Source organism: Thamnophis sirtalis, unplaced genomic scaffold (genome assembly GCF_051295495.1).
Source record: "Thamnophis sirtalis isolate CommonGarterSnake01/CBP01778 unplaced genomic scaffold, rThaSir2_p1.2 scaffold_9, whole genome shotgun sequence".
NCBI classification, from domain to species: domain Eukaryota; kingdom Metazoa; phylum Chordata; class Lepidosauria; order Squamata; family Natricidae; genus Thamnophis; species Thamnophis sirtalis.
The window spans coordinates 10,999,629-11,020,160 of NW_028261389.1; the positions used below are offsets into that span (position 1 = coordinate 10,999,629).

The 20,532-nt window shown below is 43.5% G+C and overlaps 2 protein-coding genes across 25 annotated transcripts in view; both read right to left on the reverse strand.

Annotated features, from left to right (window-relative positions):
* AEBP2 (AE binding protein 2) overlaps window positions 1-3,313 on the reverse strand; it is a 51,090-nt gene extending 47,777 nt beyond the window's left edge. For all 7 annotated transcript variants that reach the window (XM_087722806.1, XM_087722804.1, XM_087722803.1 and 4 more), the window contains exon 1: window positions 2,535-3,313. In XM_087722806.1, the coding sequence (XP_087578932.1) occupies window positions 2,535-3,298 (764 nt within the window). In that variant the 5' untranslated portion in view covers window positions 3,299-3,313. The remainder of the gene's footprint in view (window positions 1-2,534) is intronic.
* A 12,480-nt stretch (window positions 3,314-15,793) lies between these two features.
* Window positions 15,794-20,532, reverse strand: part of LOC106553206 (pleckstrin homology domain-containing family A member 5) — a 104,209-nt gene continuing 99,470 nt past the window's right edge. For 16 of the 18 annotated variants that reach the window (XM_087722813.1, XM_087722812.1, XM_087722822.1 and 13 more), the window contains 2 exons: window positions 18,407-18,564; window positions 15,794-16,489 (listed from right to left, as the gene is read on the reverse strand). In XM_087722813.1, coding sequence (XP_087578939.1) covers window positions 16,455-16,489; window positions 18,407-18,564 — 193 coding nt within the window. In that variant the 3' untranslated portion in view covers window positions 15,794-16,454. The remainder of the gene's footprint in view (window positions 16,490-18,406; window positions 18,565-20,532) is intronic. The other 2 variants (XM_087722823.1, XM_087722810.1) reach the window with 1 other exon arrangement.

Here is a 20,532-nt window from a genome sequence, read left to right on the forward strand (position 1 = left end):
CAAGGCAGTTCCTGAGACAAAGGGACATGGTAAGAACAATCATTTCAGAGAAAAAGCTTCATTTCTACTACCTACAATTTTCTTTTATCCTGCCTAAAAGCAATTAATGTTAAGGATTGACAAAGAATGAAGCTTTAGTTGTTAGCCTGTATATATGCAGTCTCATTAGTATCAAAACAGAAGCGTGTCCATGATGCTGTGTCTACATGAAATATGAAAATAAAAATTGTTAGATAAAAGCAAAGCAAAGAATAGGTCATAATGGTGGTTTTTTTTAGTTATGTTAAGCTTTATCTAACTATCTGTTATATTTAAAACACTTTTTAAGTAGGACATTACATGGAGTGAAGCAGGTCAGGTTAATCTGGGGACAATTTCCATACATTATATAATTTAAACATTCACTCTGTGATTTTTTATCCCAGGCTTCCCTATGCTTGCATGACCAGATGCAGGGGTCCTGTAATTTTCAGAATACCTAGAAAAGTCTAAGAGATAGAACTGATAAGTGCAACACTGTGAAGGTTAGTTTGCTTTCTCTAGCACTTGTCAAAGCATTTAATCAAAAGCACATTAACTAAACCATTTTTCTCAGATCCATTGCCCATTCAGTACTTGCTCTGCATTTACGAATATTTACCTTAATTTTAATAGGTGAATCTATATAAATTTAGCATAACTGACTCCCTATCTTCCAAAAAGAATGTAACATCATATTGGGAAATAGCTTTCAATATTAATGTAAATCGAAGTGAAAAAGTAATAAAGATATTTAACTTGGCTGTTTTTTCTCATCTAAAAGCAATGATTAATAATGGCAAGAAAATGTAACAGACCTTCAAATCACTAGTTGCATCACTCGTAAAATAATAATAGTGTCACTGACACACCTGATGCTTTAATTATCCTCTACAGAAAACTTTTATTATGCCAGAATGAACGTGTTCAAAACTAATCAGGAAGATTAATCAAAGTCATTTGTAGAGATGGGTACTATAGAAATCAAATACACAACCCTTTATTTCAAAATAAAATGTAGTTAATTATTAATTCCATGATACCATATATGTGATGAAAATTTCCCAACACAGTTCCTTTAATCAAACCACCCTCGGATATGGAAAGTGAAAGCTTTCAGGTTTTTCCAGGGGCTTTTATCTGATTCACTAATAAACATAAGAGACAGAAAAAAGTCTCTGAAGTTGAAGTCACACAAGGAGAGGTGGGAAGAGGCTGTCAATTTACAGCCTTTTCCAAAGTATTTGAAGTGGCAAAAAATTTAGAGGACAAGATTTTATCCTTCCCACCATATATTTTATACACTGCAGAAAAAATTACATTCCTGTATTTCTATGGGAAAGCAATTTATATGGGAAAGTAACTTTGGGAGGGGAGGGGTAATCTACCCTAAATAAATTTAAATATTAAGAAATTTGGCTTACTACTTTCTCAAAACTAAGCACAATGTAGGTATATTATCTCTGAACTTTCCCAGAAGCTACATATTCACTATGATTTTCTATATGATGGTATGGCAAGACGCAAAACCAGAAATAGCCAAGCAATTTTTTAGGATGAACTACATCTATCTTTAAGTTGGATGTTTGATCGTAACCTGTATGTTACACATGCAGCAGGGCAATTAAGTAGTAATTTTATATTTTGCACTGACGTTCCCCTTCTATTGAACCACTTTTGAGGAACCACAGCAGCAGTAAAACTTTTGCAATTTCTGCTGAAATCCAACTCCCACTGGATAATGTGCTATTGTTTTAGTAACTAAAGGGAGAACAGGTTTAAGTTAAAACAACAGTATGAATCATCCAGATGACTTTTTCCTGTAATATTTACATCAGTTCTACTCGAATACAAATACCATTAAAAACTAAGAACATATGTACTAAAAAGACTTTTAGTGATACTTTTTTTTAAAAAAGAAGCTACTATTCCTGTAAAAGGCCCACAAAACCAAAAGGCTTAAACCTAAAAACATTACCTACCCTTTTGTTCAGAAACAAAACTGACACACAAACTCACTTCTATGAGTAAATCCAGCACATATGCATTTGAAGGTGTTTTAATGGGACCTCGGTGGGAAAGGAGGGCAGGCTATGAATTACCTCATTCAACTGTGATTTTTTGGGGTGTGTGGATTTTGACTTTCATCAAAAACCTTTCAAACCTAACAAATCCAAGTTTGAAACGGGGTGCAAGAGGAAGATCAACGAAAAGCCATTTTTGGGGGGTGTTGTTGTTGTATGTTTGTAAAAAGGGAAAGAGAAGGGGGGCATTTAAAAAAAGGAGTTTTAAAGCCTGTTGAGGGACGCCCAATAACCCTACAGTCCCTGTCCTAATATTCCCTTATATTCGTATCCATTTCATGTATTCATAATCATGTTTATTATTTACATCTGTTATCTAATTCATGCTTGATGAAATAAATAAATAAATAAAAGTGCAACCCCCCTCCCCCCAAAAAGCGGGGAAAGGGGGGGGGGAGACCACAACCCCGGAGGGGGAGCCAGGATACCGACCTGTCCTCCGAGTCCATGCGGCTGAGCGGCTCCCCGTCGGAAGAGATTTCCAGGCTGCCCCTGCGGCCGCCCGACGTGGCACTGCAGGAGCTGCTGCCGCCCCCGCTGCCGCTTCCCGTGCCGTAGCCCTCGTCAGCCCCGGCCGCCGCTCCTCCGCTGCTGCTGCTGCCGCCGCCCCCCGCGTCCCCCTCGGACACCAACGCCGCCGCTTGTGGGGCCGCCCCCGCCGCAGTGGAGTCCCCGCCGCTGCCGCCGGAGCAGTCAGGCCCTCCGCCCGCGCCGACGCCGGCCCCGCCCGAACCGCCCTTGACGTCGGCCTCGCTGCCGCCGGGGCTGAGCGAGCGGGCGTCGTCGGTGCAGCAACCGCTGGAGGAGCCGGAGCTGCTGCCGGCCTCGGCCTCTTCCTCCTCGTCCTCCTCTTCGTCCTCGGCGTCGTCGCCGTCCTCCTCCTCGTCTTCTTCCTCCTCCTCGTCGTCGCCGTCTTCCTCCTCTTCGTCGTCGCCGTCTCCGGCCTGGCTGGCGCTCTCCGGGCTGGGCTCCGACATGCTTTCCGCCCCTTCGCCGTTCAGCGCCGCTGGGGGCGGCTCGGCCTCCGCTCCCGCTGCGGAGGAGGAAGAGGAGGAGGAAGAAGAAGAAGAAGAAGAAGCGGCTTCGCTCTCGGCCGCCTCTTCGGCAGCGCCTCCGCCTGAGGGCGACGCCGAGGAAGAGGAAGGCGGCGGCGGGACCGCGGGCGGCTCTGTCATGTCGCTCAGCTCGGCCGCCATGACGCCTGGGAGTCGCCGCGCCGCTCCTGCCCTGCGAGGCTCAGCCCAGCGCAGCGCGCGCACGTGTACGTGCGGGCGGGGAGGGGAGGAGCCCGGGCCGACGGGGGGCGTGGTTTTCTCTGCGCCGGCGGTTTGCAGCGCTGTTTCTGTGTATGTGTGTGTGTCTGTGCGGTATGGAGTCCGCCTGCAGACAAAAGGGTTAGAAAGAGACTCGCGGACCGAAAGGAAGGCAAGGCGCACGCGTGCCTTTTTATCCGGTCGCTTAAACCCCAGTGCTTTCTCAATCTCGGAAACTTCAATCGAGGTGGACTTCAGTTCCCAGAATTCCTTTAGACCGCCGTTGGGGAGTTGAGGTCCACACCTTTTAAAGTGGCCCGGGTTGATCAACGGTGGCCTAAGCCAGGAGCTTTCAACCTTGGTCATTTTAGGACTTGTGGACTTCAATTCCCAGAATTCCCCAGGCGATATAGTTAGGCCTGGAGGGCTACCTGTCTATTGACTGAGGAATTCTGGGAAATGAGAGTCACAAATCTTAGAATGGAAAGAAAGATTGGTATAAATCATGCCAGAAGATTAAACATATCACAAATATGTCTTTTTGAGGTATCTTGGTCATAAATAAAAAGCTTGTGTAGGAACTGAGATGGAGGAAATAGTGAAGCAGAATAGAAAGGGAGGGAGATAAGAATATACCGTTATAAGAAGAGAAGACATTGGAGGCTGGAATGCTAACTGAAAAATGCTGATGATACTATTTGTAACTGGAAGAAAATTATGTAGTAGATTTCATTTTAGTAAATATGAAAAATAAAGTCTGAGAAGTAAAAGAAACAAGCATTTATTTTAATTTTCTTAGAGCTAATAACTAAAAAGGGACAGCGGGTGAAGAAGTTAAAAAAGTAAACTTTAGCCAAGAAAACAATGACAATTTTAGAGAAGACTATGAAGGATAAAAAGGCGCAGTGGCTAAGACGCTGAGCTTGTCGATCAGAAAGGTTGGCAGTTCGGCGGTTCGAATCCCTAGCGCCGGGTAATGGAGTGAGCTCCCGTTACTTGCCCCAGCTTCTGCCATCCTAGCAGTTTGAAAGCATGTAAAAAAATGCAAGTAGAAAAATAGGAACCGCCTTTGGTTGGAAGGTAACAGCATTCCATGCACATTCGGCGTCTAGTCATGCCAGCCACATGACCACGGAGACATCTTCGGACAGCGCTGGCTCTTCGGCTTTGAAACGGAGATGAGCACCGACCTGTAGAGTTGGGAACGACTGGCACATATGTATTACCTATGGAGGATAAATGGTCAAAATGGTCCTATCGCTGCTAAAATAAGGCTGCGAGGGCTCAACACTGAGAAATACTGAAAGAAAGGGAAAAAATCATTTGAATTAGGAAATTAATGACATTACCAAGAGTTTCATGGACTGGGGAAGAGCCAATCAGTCAGTCTTCAAATAAGTAAAAATTGATTGCTCTCTTCAAGTTGTTATACAAAGCAGAAACTCGTGGTTTGGATATGTGATACAAGCAGTTGATAAGACTATCAAGTGATGGCTAACCTTTTTTGGTTCCTCTGCCAAAAGCGGAGGGAGTGCAGGGGGGGGGGTCATGCGTGGGTGTGCCACATCCATAATGCTATGCGCATGACCCACCACACACACACACACACACTAGACCAGTGTTTCTCAACCTTGGCTACTTGAAGATGTCCGGACTTCAACTCCCAGAATTCCCCAGCCAGCGAATGCTGGCTGGGGGATTCTGGGAGTTGAAGTCCAGACATCTTCAAGTAGCCAAGGTTGAGAAACACTGCACTAGACCAAAGGACTATGCTTGGTAAAGATGAAACGAAGCAGAACACAATGGATATTTTGATGGATGTGATCAGGGTAGTTATAGGAGATAGAGTAATTATAGAAGGAAATTATGGAAGGGAAGACCTACAATCTATTATTAGAAAAAGAGCAAGATGACAAATGTTTGACAGTGAAATCTAGCTCCCCAAAGCCCATTTGGATATCTAAGAGGTTTAAATTAGCATGAAAAGCCCATGAGAAGATGTGAAGAAGCAAGGACAAAAAGTAGGGGTGGGGGGAATCAAAGACAGAGAGGCTTGTATATTTGTTGGTTTATAACTTAGGTTTCTAAAGCTTCCCGACTCAACAAAGTCTAGGAAACGTATAATTAAAAACAACATCACAGTACGTTAGACCAGAAAACAGATTACAAGTAATCCACGCCTTACAACCATTCATTTAGCAAATGTTCAAAGTTCTAGTGGCACTAAAAAAAAAAAGAGAGAGACTTACAAACAGTCCTCGCATTTACAGCTGTCACCATGATGGTTGCTTGGCAACTGACATGTATTTACATGGATGCATCATCCCTGGGTCATGTGATCATCATGTTCAGCCTTCCCAGCTAGTTTCCAACAAGCAAAGTCAATGGAGGAAACCAGATTCGCTTACCCACTGCATGATTCACTTAATAACTGTGGCAAAAAGGTCCTCAAATCAGGCATGAGTCAGTTAACAATGGCCTTGCTTAGGAATGGAAATGTTGGTCCCAATTATTTCCTGTAAGCAGTGTAAATTCTCTTTTGTTCATGTCTTTTCTTTTTGCTATTCCTATTTTTGCTTGTTTATTATAAGTGCACCAGATTGCTGTTTTATTTTTGAAGTTTTCTAAGTTTGCTTGTGGAGCCCTTGTGGAATCCAGGGCAATTCTTGGAAATAAAGATATTAGACCCCTTCCTATGTAATATCAGGCAGAGGAAAAGGGGCTTTTAGCCAATAAAAAACTGTCTAAAGCCACAGCAGCACCCAGAGAAACTATATTGGAGAGCACAAAGCAGGTTTTTCCCACAAATTGTCATATTTTTGCTCCTGAGAAGGAAAAAGCACTTGTAGAAGGAACCTGGAAAATCCACATCTCATCTGGTTTTCTGCACAAACGTGAAGCAACTTCTGTTGGCAGTTTTCAGCTGAGCCGAAGAAGCTTCTTGGATGAGAAGCAAAACATCTTCAAAGAAAAAAACAGAAAGCCCAGTTACCTCTTCAAAAAGCACCTTTGGGGTGTTCTATCTTTAGGATTTAAGAGCCAGTTTGGTCTAGTGGTTGAGGCACCATGTCAGAAAGCAGGAGACCTTGAATTCAAGTCCCGCCTTAGCCATGAAAAACAACTGGGCCAATCCCCCCCCCTCTCTCAGCCCACCCCACCCCACAGGGTGGTGGTTGTAAGAAAAACAGGAGGACAAAGGTGTGTTGGATATGCTTGCCACCTTGAGTTATTTGTAAAAATAAAATAAAGGCAAGATACAGTATGTATGCATGTATGTACTGTATGTATGTATGTATGTATGTATGTATGTATGTATGTATGTATGTATGTATATGCAAGCCAGGGGTGGGTTTCTCGCCCCATTCCAACCGGTTCGGTTGGAACGGGGGTGGTGGCGTCCTCGTGCACACGCGTAGCGCACGCATGCATACTAGCATCTGTGCGATGCTCCAGCTGCTCCTGGAGGATCATGCAGGCGCTGTATGCGTCCTGCGCATGCGTGGAAGCGCAGAACTCGTCAAAACCGGGTAAGGAACGCGGGTGGGTGGATGGGCCCTTCACCGTTCCCGGAAGTTACTTACTTCCGGGTTCGCCGACCAACCGGTTTGCGGGGACCGCCGCGAACCGGTTGAAACCCACCCCTGATGCAAGCAAGCAAGCATAGGTTAAGAAAGATGAGGGCTTAAGACGACAACTGCTTTTCTTCCTGGGTCAACGGTGCTCTGCAGTTCCCAGGCATAGTCAGCAAATACCCCGAGTCCCTCTCTGCTGGAGTTAATGTGGGATCTGTGACAGAACTCTTTCGTCAGCTCCTGATGCTCCTGGCTGAAGTTAGCGTCCCAAAACACACACACACACACACACACACACACACACACACACACACTCCTTTCTATTGTGCCTTTTCCCAAAGCTTTTGCAAAGCGCCCCTTCTAGGACCCCATCTGCATTCCTATGCCATCAAGGCATGCCAGCTTTCATTTCTCAAACTCTGGGGGACAATCGTTAAACCCCGCAGGAGAACAAAAGCTGTAGGGGGGGAGGGGGGAAAACTGCTGGAAAGCAGCAGCTGCCTTAGCTTTTTTTTTTTTTTAAAAAAAAACCAAACCCAGAGCTTAGGGCCCCTCTGTGCACTTTCTACCCCCCCCCCCTTTTTTTTTTTAAACTTCCAGAGTTTTTCCAGCCTTTGCTTCAAACTCCCTAATCCACTTGGTGCACAAACTGGAAATGAGCTCAGATTGAATTACTTCTGGGTGACAGCAACCAGCAGTAATTTAAATAAGTCCCCCCCCCCCACTTACATACGCACACTTTTTTCCTCTCTGGTTTTCCATAGGCCAAAGCTAGAACTTTCTGGAGAGATGATTTAGAAAGCCGGGATTTTTCAGCCTGGAATGCTCTTTCCCTCCCAATATTTCTATACGGAGGAAATTCATTTGACTTGGTGAGAAAGGGCAAGGTTTTGTGGTTTAGGGCCTTGGTAAGAACAAAGCTGACAAATGAAACAGTCTGGGGGTATCGTCTCTGTTTCTCGCCTGGCAGAAGGAACCAAATGCTCCTTTTGCCACGGGGCTCTGTTTTAAACTAAGGATTTGTTCCCAACAGACAAAAATGAAATCTTATTCCAGTTCATAGCCCAATCCTGTCCAGAATCCTGACCTCTGTCTTTGTCTCTCTCTTTCTTTCTCTCTCTCAATATTTTTATTAGTCTTCTAAGCTTTGTGGGGAACAAGGTTTCCGGGAGATGCTGAAATTGAATTTAGACACAGGTCTAAAAGTGTAGCAGATTTCTGAAGTAAGTGAAGCCCCTGCATTAAATGAATTAAGTGAACCCACCTGCATTAAATGCCCTTTCCCATTCTATGAATCCGTCCCAGGCAAGTCAGGCAATGAGCAGCTTGCACAATGACACCACAATTGTAGCCCTTAGTGTTCTCTTAGTGCACTGATGATGTTACCTAATGAAACATTTAGGTAGGCGTGGTATGTCAAACTAGTGTCGTCATGGCAGCGTCACGTAACATATTGGGACTGTCCCCCCCTTCACTAAACCAGGCGTGGGTGTGGGAGTGGGCAGCATGTGACACATCTGGCCCATGGGCCCTGAGTTTGACACCCCTGAGATGGGCCGTGGAACATCTGCCACCAAACAACCAAGCTCAGAGAACATCAAGAACCCTACATTTAATTGGTGTCAAACTCACTGCGTTATGTTGCTGTTAGGTGCCGTTTCGTGACAGTTTTCCCGTTCGCAGAGCTGGCCTGGGCGTGGCCTGCCACTTTGAAACCCCTGCATACATAGATTCTGCATACATCCCCCCCAATTACATAAATTCTCTTCTACCGGTAAGCCACAAGTTTTTAAATTTTGGTTAACTAAGTCAATGTACTCTTGAAAAACATTTCAACAAGTGACATGGGAACATGTTGAACTTGATATTGACTTTACAACCAGTCTAAATCTAGGTTCCAATCAAAATCTTGAGTTTGGAGAAGGAATATTAGTGCAAAACAACTGTTTTACTCCTGCTTTAATCCTTTGGAATCCTTTATTTATTGCCCTCTTCTCTCTTTCACACAGTACTATCTGCCTTGCTAAGTGGCTGTTATACGAAATCCAGGTGTTTGCCGAGCAGGTGTAAACCATAACTGTTAATGTCACAGGATTACGTGAAATACATTTATTTTCCAGATAATTTTTGTGTCTCATTTTTCTTATCCAACACTCAAGTCGTTGAGTGTTACCAAATTCTATGCAAGATCAGATCAGACAAGAGATCACAAGGAATTTTTTAATAATGTCCTTACAAAGTATTGGAACTTTTTAGTTCTGTGATAGTATGCTATATTTTATCTGGGTTTTGTCTGACCCATATTAGAGGTTGCTGGCATTAAAGAGCAATTGCAGACTAGGAAATAAAATAAAATGAAATTTTAACTTCTGGACTTGGGAAAAGTATGGTGCAAGCATCTCATAAGTGAAACAAGAGAAATGAGGCTTTTTTAAAAAGTAAAAATCAATAGTTGAACAGGGTGAAGACATAGAGACATAAATCATTATCACACTGGATTCATTCAGCAGTGCATCTTTCTGGATGAATTAGTCTAGGGTAAAGTGGACTTTACTACTTTGTGTGAACTTAGCCATAGGGGAGTACAGGAGAAATCCTTGCACTATCCTGGACTCCAAATTTTCATGTCAAGCTCTTGGCAAACAATTTCAATCAAAATCAAGGTTTTCTAAAGATTTTTCTTTAACAAGATTTATTGAAAGGGAGAGTTTACAGAAATCCTAGCAATTTGACCTTGGTTTCTGAGGAAGGATTCAAGCCAGAGATGTCTACAGAAGTTGGAAGAGAAGACCACAGCGATAATGGTAACCCCCCAACTCTTTTCATGGGTCCCCCTTGTAGACTCCCTCATTTAAATCAATCTCCCCAATCTTGGGTGGATTAAGTATAATTCTGTTCTCATAGCTGAACCTTAAAATTAAGGAAAAAATGCTTTGGGTCATGTGGACAGAACTAAATTATTTGAGAAGACTTTGTTATCATTTGGGAAGCACCTTGCTTAGCAACATAAATTCTGGTCCCGATTGTGGATTACGTGCACAGCTAATGTGCTCTACAGCTGCATTCTCCAGATGCTTTTGGATTATTGAAACAATAAAACCCACATCTACTACTAGTAAGCAGCTGTGTGGGATAAATCGAAGAAGCTGAAAAGTTGAACAAGCAAGCTCTTTTTTAGTCGTTGCAGATGTTAATAATTTAATGCTGGTCTGCCAAAACTATCAAATGAAAAAGGTCGATTTCTTACAATTCTATCCTCAGTAGATAACTGTCCCATCTTTCCTGCTAAGGAATTGAAGCTACGGAAAGGAGAGAGAGAGAGAGAGAGAGAATCAACAGGTTACATATTTGAGTAGCTGTCATGATGGCTGGGACTTTAGCTATCCCGGTGCCAAGTTGACCTGGGTATCAGACGGATTGATGAAGTCCATCGTCACGCCAAAGATATTTTTGATCCAATCACAATTTCTACTTTATAATCCTTGTTTTGGGGAAGGGGGAACTCCTGGAAAATGACTGCTATGAACGCATACCACCTTCAGTTCTTGAAGATACAAATAGATCCGATAAATAAATTACTAATGGATTCCCCTTCCCCCCCACTTTTTTAAAAAGAACTATTGAACTAACTTATACCGATGTCAAGATTTGGTGGGAAACGCAAAGTTGAGTCTGTGTTCTCAGATGGCCAAATGATGATTAAATCTGAGAATGATTTTCCAGTTATTAATAAGAACACACAATGCAGCTTTGTGTGTCCTGTAACTGAAGCGGCACCATTGTGGACCTGAATAATTCCCGGGTGCATAATGAGCGAAAGTAATTTTTTTCTCCCCATCTCTAAATGGGGCTGGCTTGCGTGAGGGATATGAAAGGAAGGCGCTTGCCAGTCCTTTCAGAACAATGGCTCCAGATGGAAGGAGATGTAATTGGTTTCGAACGGCGTGAACATCTGTACAGTGTGTGTCCTATCCCAACGGGCCTTTCTCGGTGGGGGGGCTGATCCCTTTCTCCTTGTGTGTACAGCAATCAGCCATGTTACGTAAGAACAGCCAGGCCCTTTTGGCTTCATCAGTGATCTGTTTTTAAGCACTTGCTCTCCAAAGACTAAATTCAACCATCATAAATGCATTCAGGAAAGACACAGGTCTTGACAAGGCAAAAGGTGGAAGATCAAAAGGCCCAGTGAATTAAAAAAAAACAATTACTACCAACCTTCCTTCCATTGATGCCTGTACGAGTCAGAAAAGAGGGCTGTGAAAATATCTACAGACCCCTCACATCCTGGATTGAAACTGTTTCAACTCCTGCCCTCAGGACATTTCTATAGGGCCTTGCATGCCAAAACAACTAGACACAAAGACAGTTTCTTCCTGAATGCCATCACTCTGCTAAACAAATAATTCCCTCAACACTAAAGTCTGCACTACTATTAATCTTCTCATCGTTCCCATCACCCATCTCCTTATGACTGCATGATTGTAACTTTGTTGCTTGTTTCCTAATATGATTTGATTGCTTATTTGTACCCTATGACTATCATTAAGTGCTGCACCTTATGATTCTTGACGAATGTATCTTTTCTTTTATGTACACTAAGAGCATATGCAGCAAATTCCTTGTGTCTCCAATCACACTTGGCCAATAAAGAATTCTATTCTGTTCTGTTCTGCTCTCTCCCCTGTTCTGTTCTATTCTATAAAGCCCACTCTCGGGTGGATTAGCTGGATTTCAACAGCCACCAAAAGCATTGTCAAAACTCTGTCTTGCTTTATGAACCTAGTTGAGCTTCTGGTTCAGTGTTTCATTCTTTTCTTCAGTTTAGGTTTCCTTCACACATTCAGAAGCATCATATTTTCATAGCCGCTCTCATGTTAGATCTTCATACCCTGAAGTCGTGTTCTCCGATCTTGCTGAGACTATGATTTTTAATTTGGATATTAATATGGTTTTCCTATTTGGTAAGGAATTATGGGTGTGTGTGTGTGTGTGTGTGTGTGGTTAAGAAGCTGGGAAGGTGGATAGGAAGGCTGGCAGTTTGAGGCCCAAGCACTGCATGACGGGGTGAGCTCCTGTTACATGCTCCCGCTCCAGCCAACCTAGCAGCTCGAAAGCATGCAAATGCAAGTAGATAAATAGGTACCACTTTGGTGGGAAGATAAGAGAGTTCTGTGCAGCTCAGTATATAGTCATGCCAGGTACATAACCATGGAAGCATCTTTGGACATCACCAAGACCCTTGTCTAGGAAACAGATGAACATCTCCCCCTAGAGCTGGACACGATTTTACCTTTAAGGAATTGTAACCGGTTTCTCTGCTTAGAGAAAGTAGAAAAGTAAAGAGGCGAATGGTGGAAACTTAAAATCTCCAGAAGACTTTCCTTCTCGGTTTTTTTTTAAACCATGATTTTATTCCATGACCTTGAACAAATCATGTTTTTTTTTGAGTCACCCAGTGCTGTAATGGAACAGTATTGTTCTACCTTTTAAAAAAAATATCCCACATTTTTCCATATAGAACTCAAGGCAGCAAACGTACTTAATATTCCTTCCTTCTCCTATTCCCCCTCCCCCCACAACAACGACAATCTTGGGAGGTCAGTTGAGCTTAGTGAGTGAGTCACCTAGCCATTTTTTTCAAGGCAGCGCTAGAACTCATGTCTCCTGGCTTCTGGGTCAGCATCTTAATCATTACACTGCAAGTTGACTGGCAGGATGGCTTGAAATCATGTATGTAAACCTTATATAATAAGCACCTCAGCATCTTCCAGTTGTCCACCAATCTTATGCTGCTGTTCCTGTTCCATATTTCATTCAACAGCACAGCAGTTGGCTTAGACAGGCCTTGCAGCATCATGGCTTGGGCAATTGTGAAGAGAATTTATTTGTTTAGATTTATAAGCTAAACGTAGGCTGACTTAGGAGGAGTTGTGAGCATTGTGTAGCTCTTCATTAAATCTTCACAAAAGCAGTCCAAAAGTTCTGGACAATTCTCATCCGTAGGACCAGTGGTTGGAATTAAGACCTGATTCCAACTCTGGATAGGATCTCTAAACGTTAGCCATGTGCATTTGTTCCTCCTTCTAAATCCCTCAGAGAATCTTTCTTTGCTTTCAAAGGTTCATTTTTACAACATTTCATGAATTGCTTCTTAGCCTTACATTGGTTCCTTTCTGTTGTGGCCCAGCAGGCGCCGTTGGAGCTGCCGATGGACTCCGATAGCGAGGGACCCTATGAGTCGGCTCTGGAAGATGTGGAGGACCCTGGGCAGGGTTCAGACTCCGAGCAGGACCAGAGAGGCTGGTTGACCACCAGGAGGCGCCCGAGGCATGGAGCAGTGGTGAAGATCAAAGGGAGTTTGTCCCTGACGCCAGGCGGAGGAGGGTGGAGAAACGAAGGCAGCAATTATGGAGACAGACTCATAGGAGATAATCAGGCCCAGGTGGTTGTGGTTTGGCTCCTCGCAAGAGAATATATAAGAAGAGACTTTGGGAGGAGACCTTTTGCAGGACACAACTGTTTATACCAAGCTGGAGAAGCTCTTGTGTGTATTGTATCTCTTATCTGTGGGAGTCTGGGTTGCTGCCAACGTCTTGTCTGTGAGTAATTACTGTGAATAAAGCGTGGCTAACCGTAAGCTTGTGTTGGCGTTACTCACCGGACGGAGGTGGGTCAGAACACTTTGTCAATCAGAATCTTATTATCCACATCATATGCAAATGCTCCTTGGATGCTGCAAGAGCAGGAAGTGACTGACCTAAAATAGATTTTATAGTTGAGGGATGGATTAAACTAAGACCGTGATGGTGAACCTATGGCACGGGTGCCCAAAGTGGCACGTGGAGCCATGTTGCCTGGCGTGTGTGGCGTTGCCCGTTCCTCTTCTGAGTTTCTGGTGCGTATGCGCACACGATGGTCAGCCGGCCTTCGTGTGTGCGGCAATGCTGGAAACTGAAAGAGCTGGCCTTCCGTTTTCCTGCGTGAGCATGCGTGCCGGCCAGCTGATCGTCGCGCATGCCAGAAACCTGGAAGACTATCTGGCTGGTGCGCGTTGCGTACCGGAAACCGGAAGTTCATTTTCAGGTCCGCGCATGCACCCTGGTGCCGAAAAGGTTTGCCATCACTGAACGAAGATGTCCCTGATTTTTCATCATAACTCCCACACCATTTCCCTCTCCTCTAAGATGGGATTAAATTAAATCATATTGGACTTTGGCCTCATCCATCAGGACTCTTATTTTTTTAATTAATTGTGCAATACACAAGATAATGAGATCAAGAAAAGGAGCACATTCAAACGTAGATTCTTATCTAAAGTTAAACAGGTGAATGACACAACGGAAAACAATTCCAGAAAGGTGTTCTGAACCTAATTAGGAATTAATTAATTTGAATATCATAGTCAGCTGTTCAGGCCATACATGTGTTTGAAAAGCCTCACAGAAGCAGCCAGTTTTCTTACCTACATGAATAGTAAGGGATGAATTGCTGCTCCTTTAAAAATAAGACCCTTCTTATAACAGTTTGACACCAAGAGCTGTGGTGGTGTAGTGGTTAGAGTGCAGTATTGCAGGTTAACTCTGCCCACAGCCAGGAGTTCGATCTTGACTGGCTAAAGGTTGACTCAGCCTTCCATCCTTCTGAGGTCGGTAAAATGAGGACTCAGATTGTTGGGAGCAACATGCTGACTCTGTAAACCACTTATGAGAGGGCTGTAAAGCACCACGAAGCGGTATATAAGTCTAAGTGCTATTGCCATTGAATATGTATGATTCTTTTACAGTTTCCTTGTTTTGCCTTGAAATCTTTCCATTATTTTCAATTGCTTAATTCTGCTGTTTCATAAGTATTTATCCATCAAGAAATGAGAGGAACCAAGTACCTCTGTCCCAGGGGTGGGTTTCTCGCCCTGTTCCAACCGGTTCGGTTGGAACGGGGCTGGCGGCGTCCTCGTGCACGCGCGCAGCGCACGCATGCGTACTAGCGTCTGTGCGATGCTCCAGATGCTCCTGGAGGATCGCGCAGGCGCTGTATGCATCATACGCATGCGTGGAAGCGCAGAACTCGTCAAAACCGGGTAAGGAGCGCGGGCGGGCGGGTGGGCCCTTTGCTGTTCCCGGAGGTTACTTACTTCCGGGTTCGCCGACCAACCGGTTCGCGGGGACCGCCGCGAACCGGTTGAAACCCACCCCTGCTCTGTCCTCATTAAGGAGCTAATTTAACAGATTAAAGGATAAAGGCTCTCATAAAAAGGAAATAAAATTCCACAGCCATGTGATCAGAATTGTGACCAATTTGGAAGGGGCCATCTTGAGGATTTCATACTGCTTATGGATATTGGAATAGATCCAATAGGCAGGGACATCCTTTGCACCTCTTCCCGTTCTTACATTTTTTAAATCCTATTTTGATTTTGTTTTCACTACTTGGATTGTGTGCAGTTTTAATTCTGTACTTTTTTTAAAAAAAATAAATAAAACTGGCCAGAAGTAATGAGATCATAGCACGATTAAAACAAAAGGAGTCAAACAATAATTCCCGTTAAGATTCTCACTGCTAGATATATAATATCCACACACCACAGCTTAAGAACATCAACATTTATTTATAACATGATATAAAAGAAATGAGATATGAACATTTTGCCTTTGAACAATAATAAGGGGTTTCTTATACTTACATTAGTTGTGCTCATTGTATAATATATACACAATGAACATAATTACATTTGTACACAGACTTAACTGGAGATTGAATATACCTGCTTCTTGATATTTACACCCTATTTCAACACAGGAAGAGCCCAGACCATCCAGTTCCATTTCTTTTTGTAAAAAAAAAGAAGGCCAAAAAAAAAAAAAGGTGGGGTGGGGGGAGTAAATACTAGCATTTGTGAGTATGCGGATAGCAGAATGGCGGTAACTAACTTTGCAATCTGACTGGGGATGTACTTACAGAATAACAACAACAACAAAAAAATGACACATCTTAACTTTGCAATGATATTTTTGTTTTATATTAAAAAATGACACATCTTAAATAGAGGGTGGCATCGATCAATCAAAAAAGTGAAAATGAGACATGATCGGCTTTGGAAAGAAACCAGGTTTTAGTGTTGACCGCAAAACAAATCAGTAAGGAAAGAACTCCCACAGGAAGCCATTGTAACCGAATCCTTCCAAATTCAAACCCATTCAGGAGGGGACGATTCTGATTGTAGGCCGCGAGGAGGAGGGGGAGGAGGAGGAGGAGGAGGAGGAGGAGGAGGAGGAGGAGGAGGAGGACTCTCAATTGTGTGGATGGAATGAATACAGAGCAGCGATAGCAGGAAGCTGGTGACGGCGGGAAGAACTCTTGAGTTGGTTGAGGGTACGGTGGGGATATTTAAAGCTCTCTTGGAATAAATGTTTTCCACAACGTGATAAAATGATGCTCTATGGACAAAAGCATCGGAACTATGAATTTCATAGATTTCATAAAAGTGACTGTACAAGCAACCTTGTTTCTCCGCAGGCGGGTTTGGGAGGTCAGCCGTGGATGGTCTCAGCAGAAGCCAGCAGGGCTGAAAAAAGAAGTTTTTAACAGATTAACAAGAGTTGGAAGGGACCCTAGAGGGCATCTAGTCCAACCCACCCGCTCAAGCAGGAGACCCTACAGAAAGAAGTCTCTGCTGACCTCCAAGAATCCAAGGGAAGAAAAGCATTTTTATTTTTTGAAATAGGGCAGGTCAGAATGAAACATCTCCAAAATGACAAATTGGGCGGGGGGAAAGAAGGATTTTCCATACTTAGTCAAGGCAAAAGCAGGCTGAGAGAAAAAGCATCTCTTCCTGATAAATACGGTTTTAACCGAATGTTGAAACTGATGACAAATTCTCCTGAAGATTACCAAATTATGAGGGGAAATTACTTATCATTTAAAGAGAACTGAACTCACTTGGAAGAAAATGACTTGCAGCAACTGTACAACAGCACTGGGAAAAGTGTCTTATGTCCAGTCCTCGTACTTATGACCTCACAACCATCCCAGCATCCCTCCCTGCAGTCACGTGATCAAAATTCAGGTGCTTGGCAACCGGCATGTGTTCATGTGTTTAAGAAAGTTGCAGCATCCCGGGGTCATATGATCCCCATTTATGACCTTCCTGAGCTGGCTTCCAATAAGCAAAGTCAAGGGGGAGAAGCTGGGTTTACTTCTACCCCCAAGATTCACTTAACAATTATGATTTTTTTTAAAAAGAGTCATAAACTTGGGCATGACCCACTTAAAAACTGCCTTGCTTAAGAACCAAAATTCTGGTTCCAATTATGGTCATATGTTGAGGACGACCCGTACAGCCGATTTTCTAGGTTTGAGCAGATATGTGGACCAGTTCCCAGAATTTTCAACCCACCCAGAAGGTGCCTGGGTTGGCAATGACTTCATTGTCCTTTTCCCACTGAAGTGGGGTTTAAAAAAGATCCTTTAGACTCAGGAATGCAGCACTGAATCTGGTAACGCAGAGGAGGTTTGCAACTGCTTTACACCAGCTAGCTCAGAGTGCTTCTCATTGAGCTTATATAAACTTCGGCTTACTGTTACCAATAGGAGCTTAGGAGCTTCCTTGAATTGTTCTTTCATTTATGTTTTAGTTTAGTTTAGTTTAGTTTAGTTTAATAAGATTTGTATGCCGCCCACTCCCTTGGGACTCTGGGCGGCTTACAAGCAAGGTAAAAAGAAACATTTAAAAATTAAAAATTAAAAAGATACAATTATTAAAATTCCACATCATGCATTCCGTCTACGTGTGGGGCTGGATATTGATCAACAGCCCCAGGCCTGCCGGAACAGCCAGGTCTTGGTGGCTTTACGAAAGGCCGGGAGAGTGGTAATGACCATTTACTTCAAGATGACACAATTAAAAACAACAACAACATAAAGCTGTGCCAAAAAATGTGAGGGGAATGGTAAGAGACCTTTCAAGGTAGCCAACTAGTTCCTGGCTAAGAGTGCAATGGGAGCTTAGGGCTTCCTTGAATTGTTCTTTCATTTATGATTGTTTACTTCAAGGTGGCACCATTAAAAACAACATGACACAATTAAAGACAACAACAACAACAACAAGATAAAGCTATGCCAAAAAATGTGGGGGAAATGGTAAGAGACCAATTAGTTCCCAGATAAGTCTTGGGCATCTCCAATTAAAGGAACAGACAACAGACAACGTCGGAGTCTTCTTACAGCATATGCGTCTGGGAAACAATTTACTTGCAGCGTTTTAAGATTTCTTTGCCATGCCGACAAAGCTTTGGCTAAAATGCCAGGCACCCATCTGACATCCTCAGGCAGGGCTAGAAGCCTGTGAAGAAGACCTCGGTCCCTTCCCTTCTACTTTTGATTTTCAAAGTTATCCAGAAACTGGATAACTACGTGCAACACCGCCCCCCCCCCGCCCCCCCCGTTGGACATGTTTTGACAATCTACGGATAGGAAACCTAACCTGCTGCTGTGGAGTTTCCCTTTGAAGTCTGCGCTGGCATCTCGAACGGAGGGGAAGAAACCGTATCCTCCTGTGGCTCTTGGATTCTGCTTTTTTCACTCTCTTCCGAGCTGCTTTCAAGCTTGTGGTTCATTAGTGAGGCCTCCTTGTTGGGGCTGCTGGAGGTGGGGTGGGGAAGAGAACTAGGTTTAGAATTTCCTCTTAACTTTTAATTGGGTTAACCGATACTATATACCTTGTCAATAAAGTCTGTAGCACAAAATGGTGACTTGTGAAGTACGCCGGCTTAGGCTTTACAGGGCGGAGGAACGGGGAGGGCCCCCCCCCCAAACCCCGCAAACAAAGAAATCCCGCCTTTGCTTTGAACTCTGCCTGATGACCGGAGAAAGGTTTGAGGAGTTCAAAGAAATTGGCTGGCCTGGTCTCCCGCTCCTGTATCCCGAGTATAATCCAAACAGAAGAAGGAAAGGGGAAACAATTTATGTTCGGGAGACTAGGTACTACAGTTAGGCCTGGCTACTGGTTGGATGGGATCCCGTGAGGAATTACCTCCTCTGTAGGCCAGACGGAAAAGTTCAAAAACGCCCCCAACGAAGGCAGTTCCTAAACCAGGCCGCCCAACTATGAACTTGGTCAAAACATTCCACCCCTGTAGGTCACCAAAGTGGCTAATGACCCCAATAGAGAAACAATCAGAACAAAACAAAACAAAGGCCAGCGGGACATCATCCCAATCATGACCTCCATCACAAGGGTCCTTCTGCCCCCCAAAAATAAAATAAAGAAAAATCTCCCAAGAAAAAGGAATTAAAGTTGCCAAAATGGTAAGAAACATTGTGGACTTTCTTTTTCTTTTAGAAGATGTTCTGCAGCTTTAACATGATCAATGACAGGGATCTGTGGGTAGATTACCATGTTTTTCGGAGTATAAGACACACCAGAGTATAAGATGCACCAAGATTTTGAAGAAGTAAATTTAAAAAAAAGGTTTTTGCACTCTGCAGACCTTCCAAACCTTCGGTGCGCCTCATTTTTTAAAAAACAAAACAAAACAGGGCATGCAGAGAGTTTGAGAGGCCTCCAAAGTGCTCCTGGGAGCTGGGGCGCAAAAACAAGCAAAAAAATGGCCCATTTTTCACTTGTTTTTACCCTCCCCAGCCCTCAAGAACACTCTACAAGCCTCCTAAAGGCTATGCACGTCCATTTTTGAGAAGGGGCGGAGTTTTGGGTGGCCAAAAATGCTGTATTCAGTGTATAAGATTCCGAAAATACGGTAATCTGATTTTTAAAGGAAGGAATTTGAATGCAGGACAGATGGTGAGGAGAAGTCCACATGGGAGCAAATCCTCTCCAAGATGTTCTTATCTAGCCAGCTTCTCTCTTACATGTAGCAACCTAGGGTCTGTGGTTCAGTTGGGAAAAGTTTGGGGAAGAGATCCAAAGCCACTGTAAAAATCCCCCAAGATTTAGGCTTCTGTCTACTTCACATCTTAGTCTCGGGGACTACAGTCCTGGACTTGAAACAAATATTCCTGTAGATCAGTGTTTCTCAACCTTGTCAACTTGAAGATGTCCGGACTTCAACTCCCAGAATTCCCCAGCCAGCATTTGCATTCGCTGGCTGGGGAATTCTGGGAGTTGAAGTCCGGACATCTTCAAGTTGACAAGGTTGAGAAACACTGCTGTAGATCATGCAGATGGCAAGTGAAACTGCAACAGGAAAAGAATGATCTGCTCGTTTTGCAGTTAGATGACACCGCTACACAGCAAAAACTATTTCAAAACATTTCAGATTGGAAAAAATCTATATTTTCCATCCTCCGCACTGGAAATGGGCTCTGGTATATAATCGACAGGTCCTCCTAAAGATGCTTTTTTTTCAAAAGGCAACTGGACTTTATGTTTTCCTTGAAGACGTTTCGCTTCTCATCCAAGAAGCTTCTTCGGTTCAGAAGCTTCCTAGATGAGAAGCAAAACATCTTCAGGAAAAAAAAACAAAGTCCAGTTGCCTTAGGACAAAAGCATCTTTGGGACAATCATGACCTGGATGACCAAGAATCTCCATAGACAATCAACAGATCCCCGATTTAGCTGAAATCTGTCTATCTGTCTTGTGTTAAGTTGAA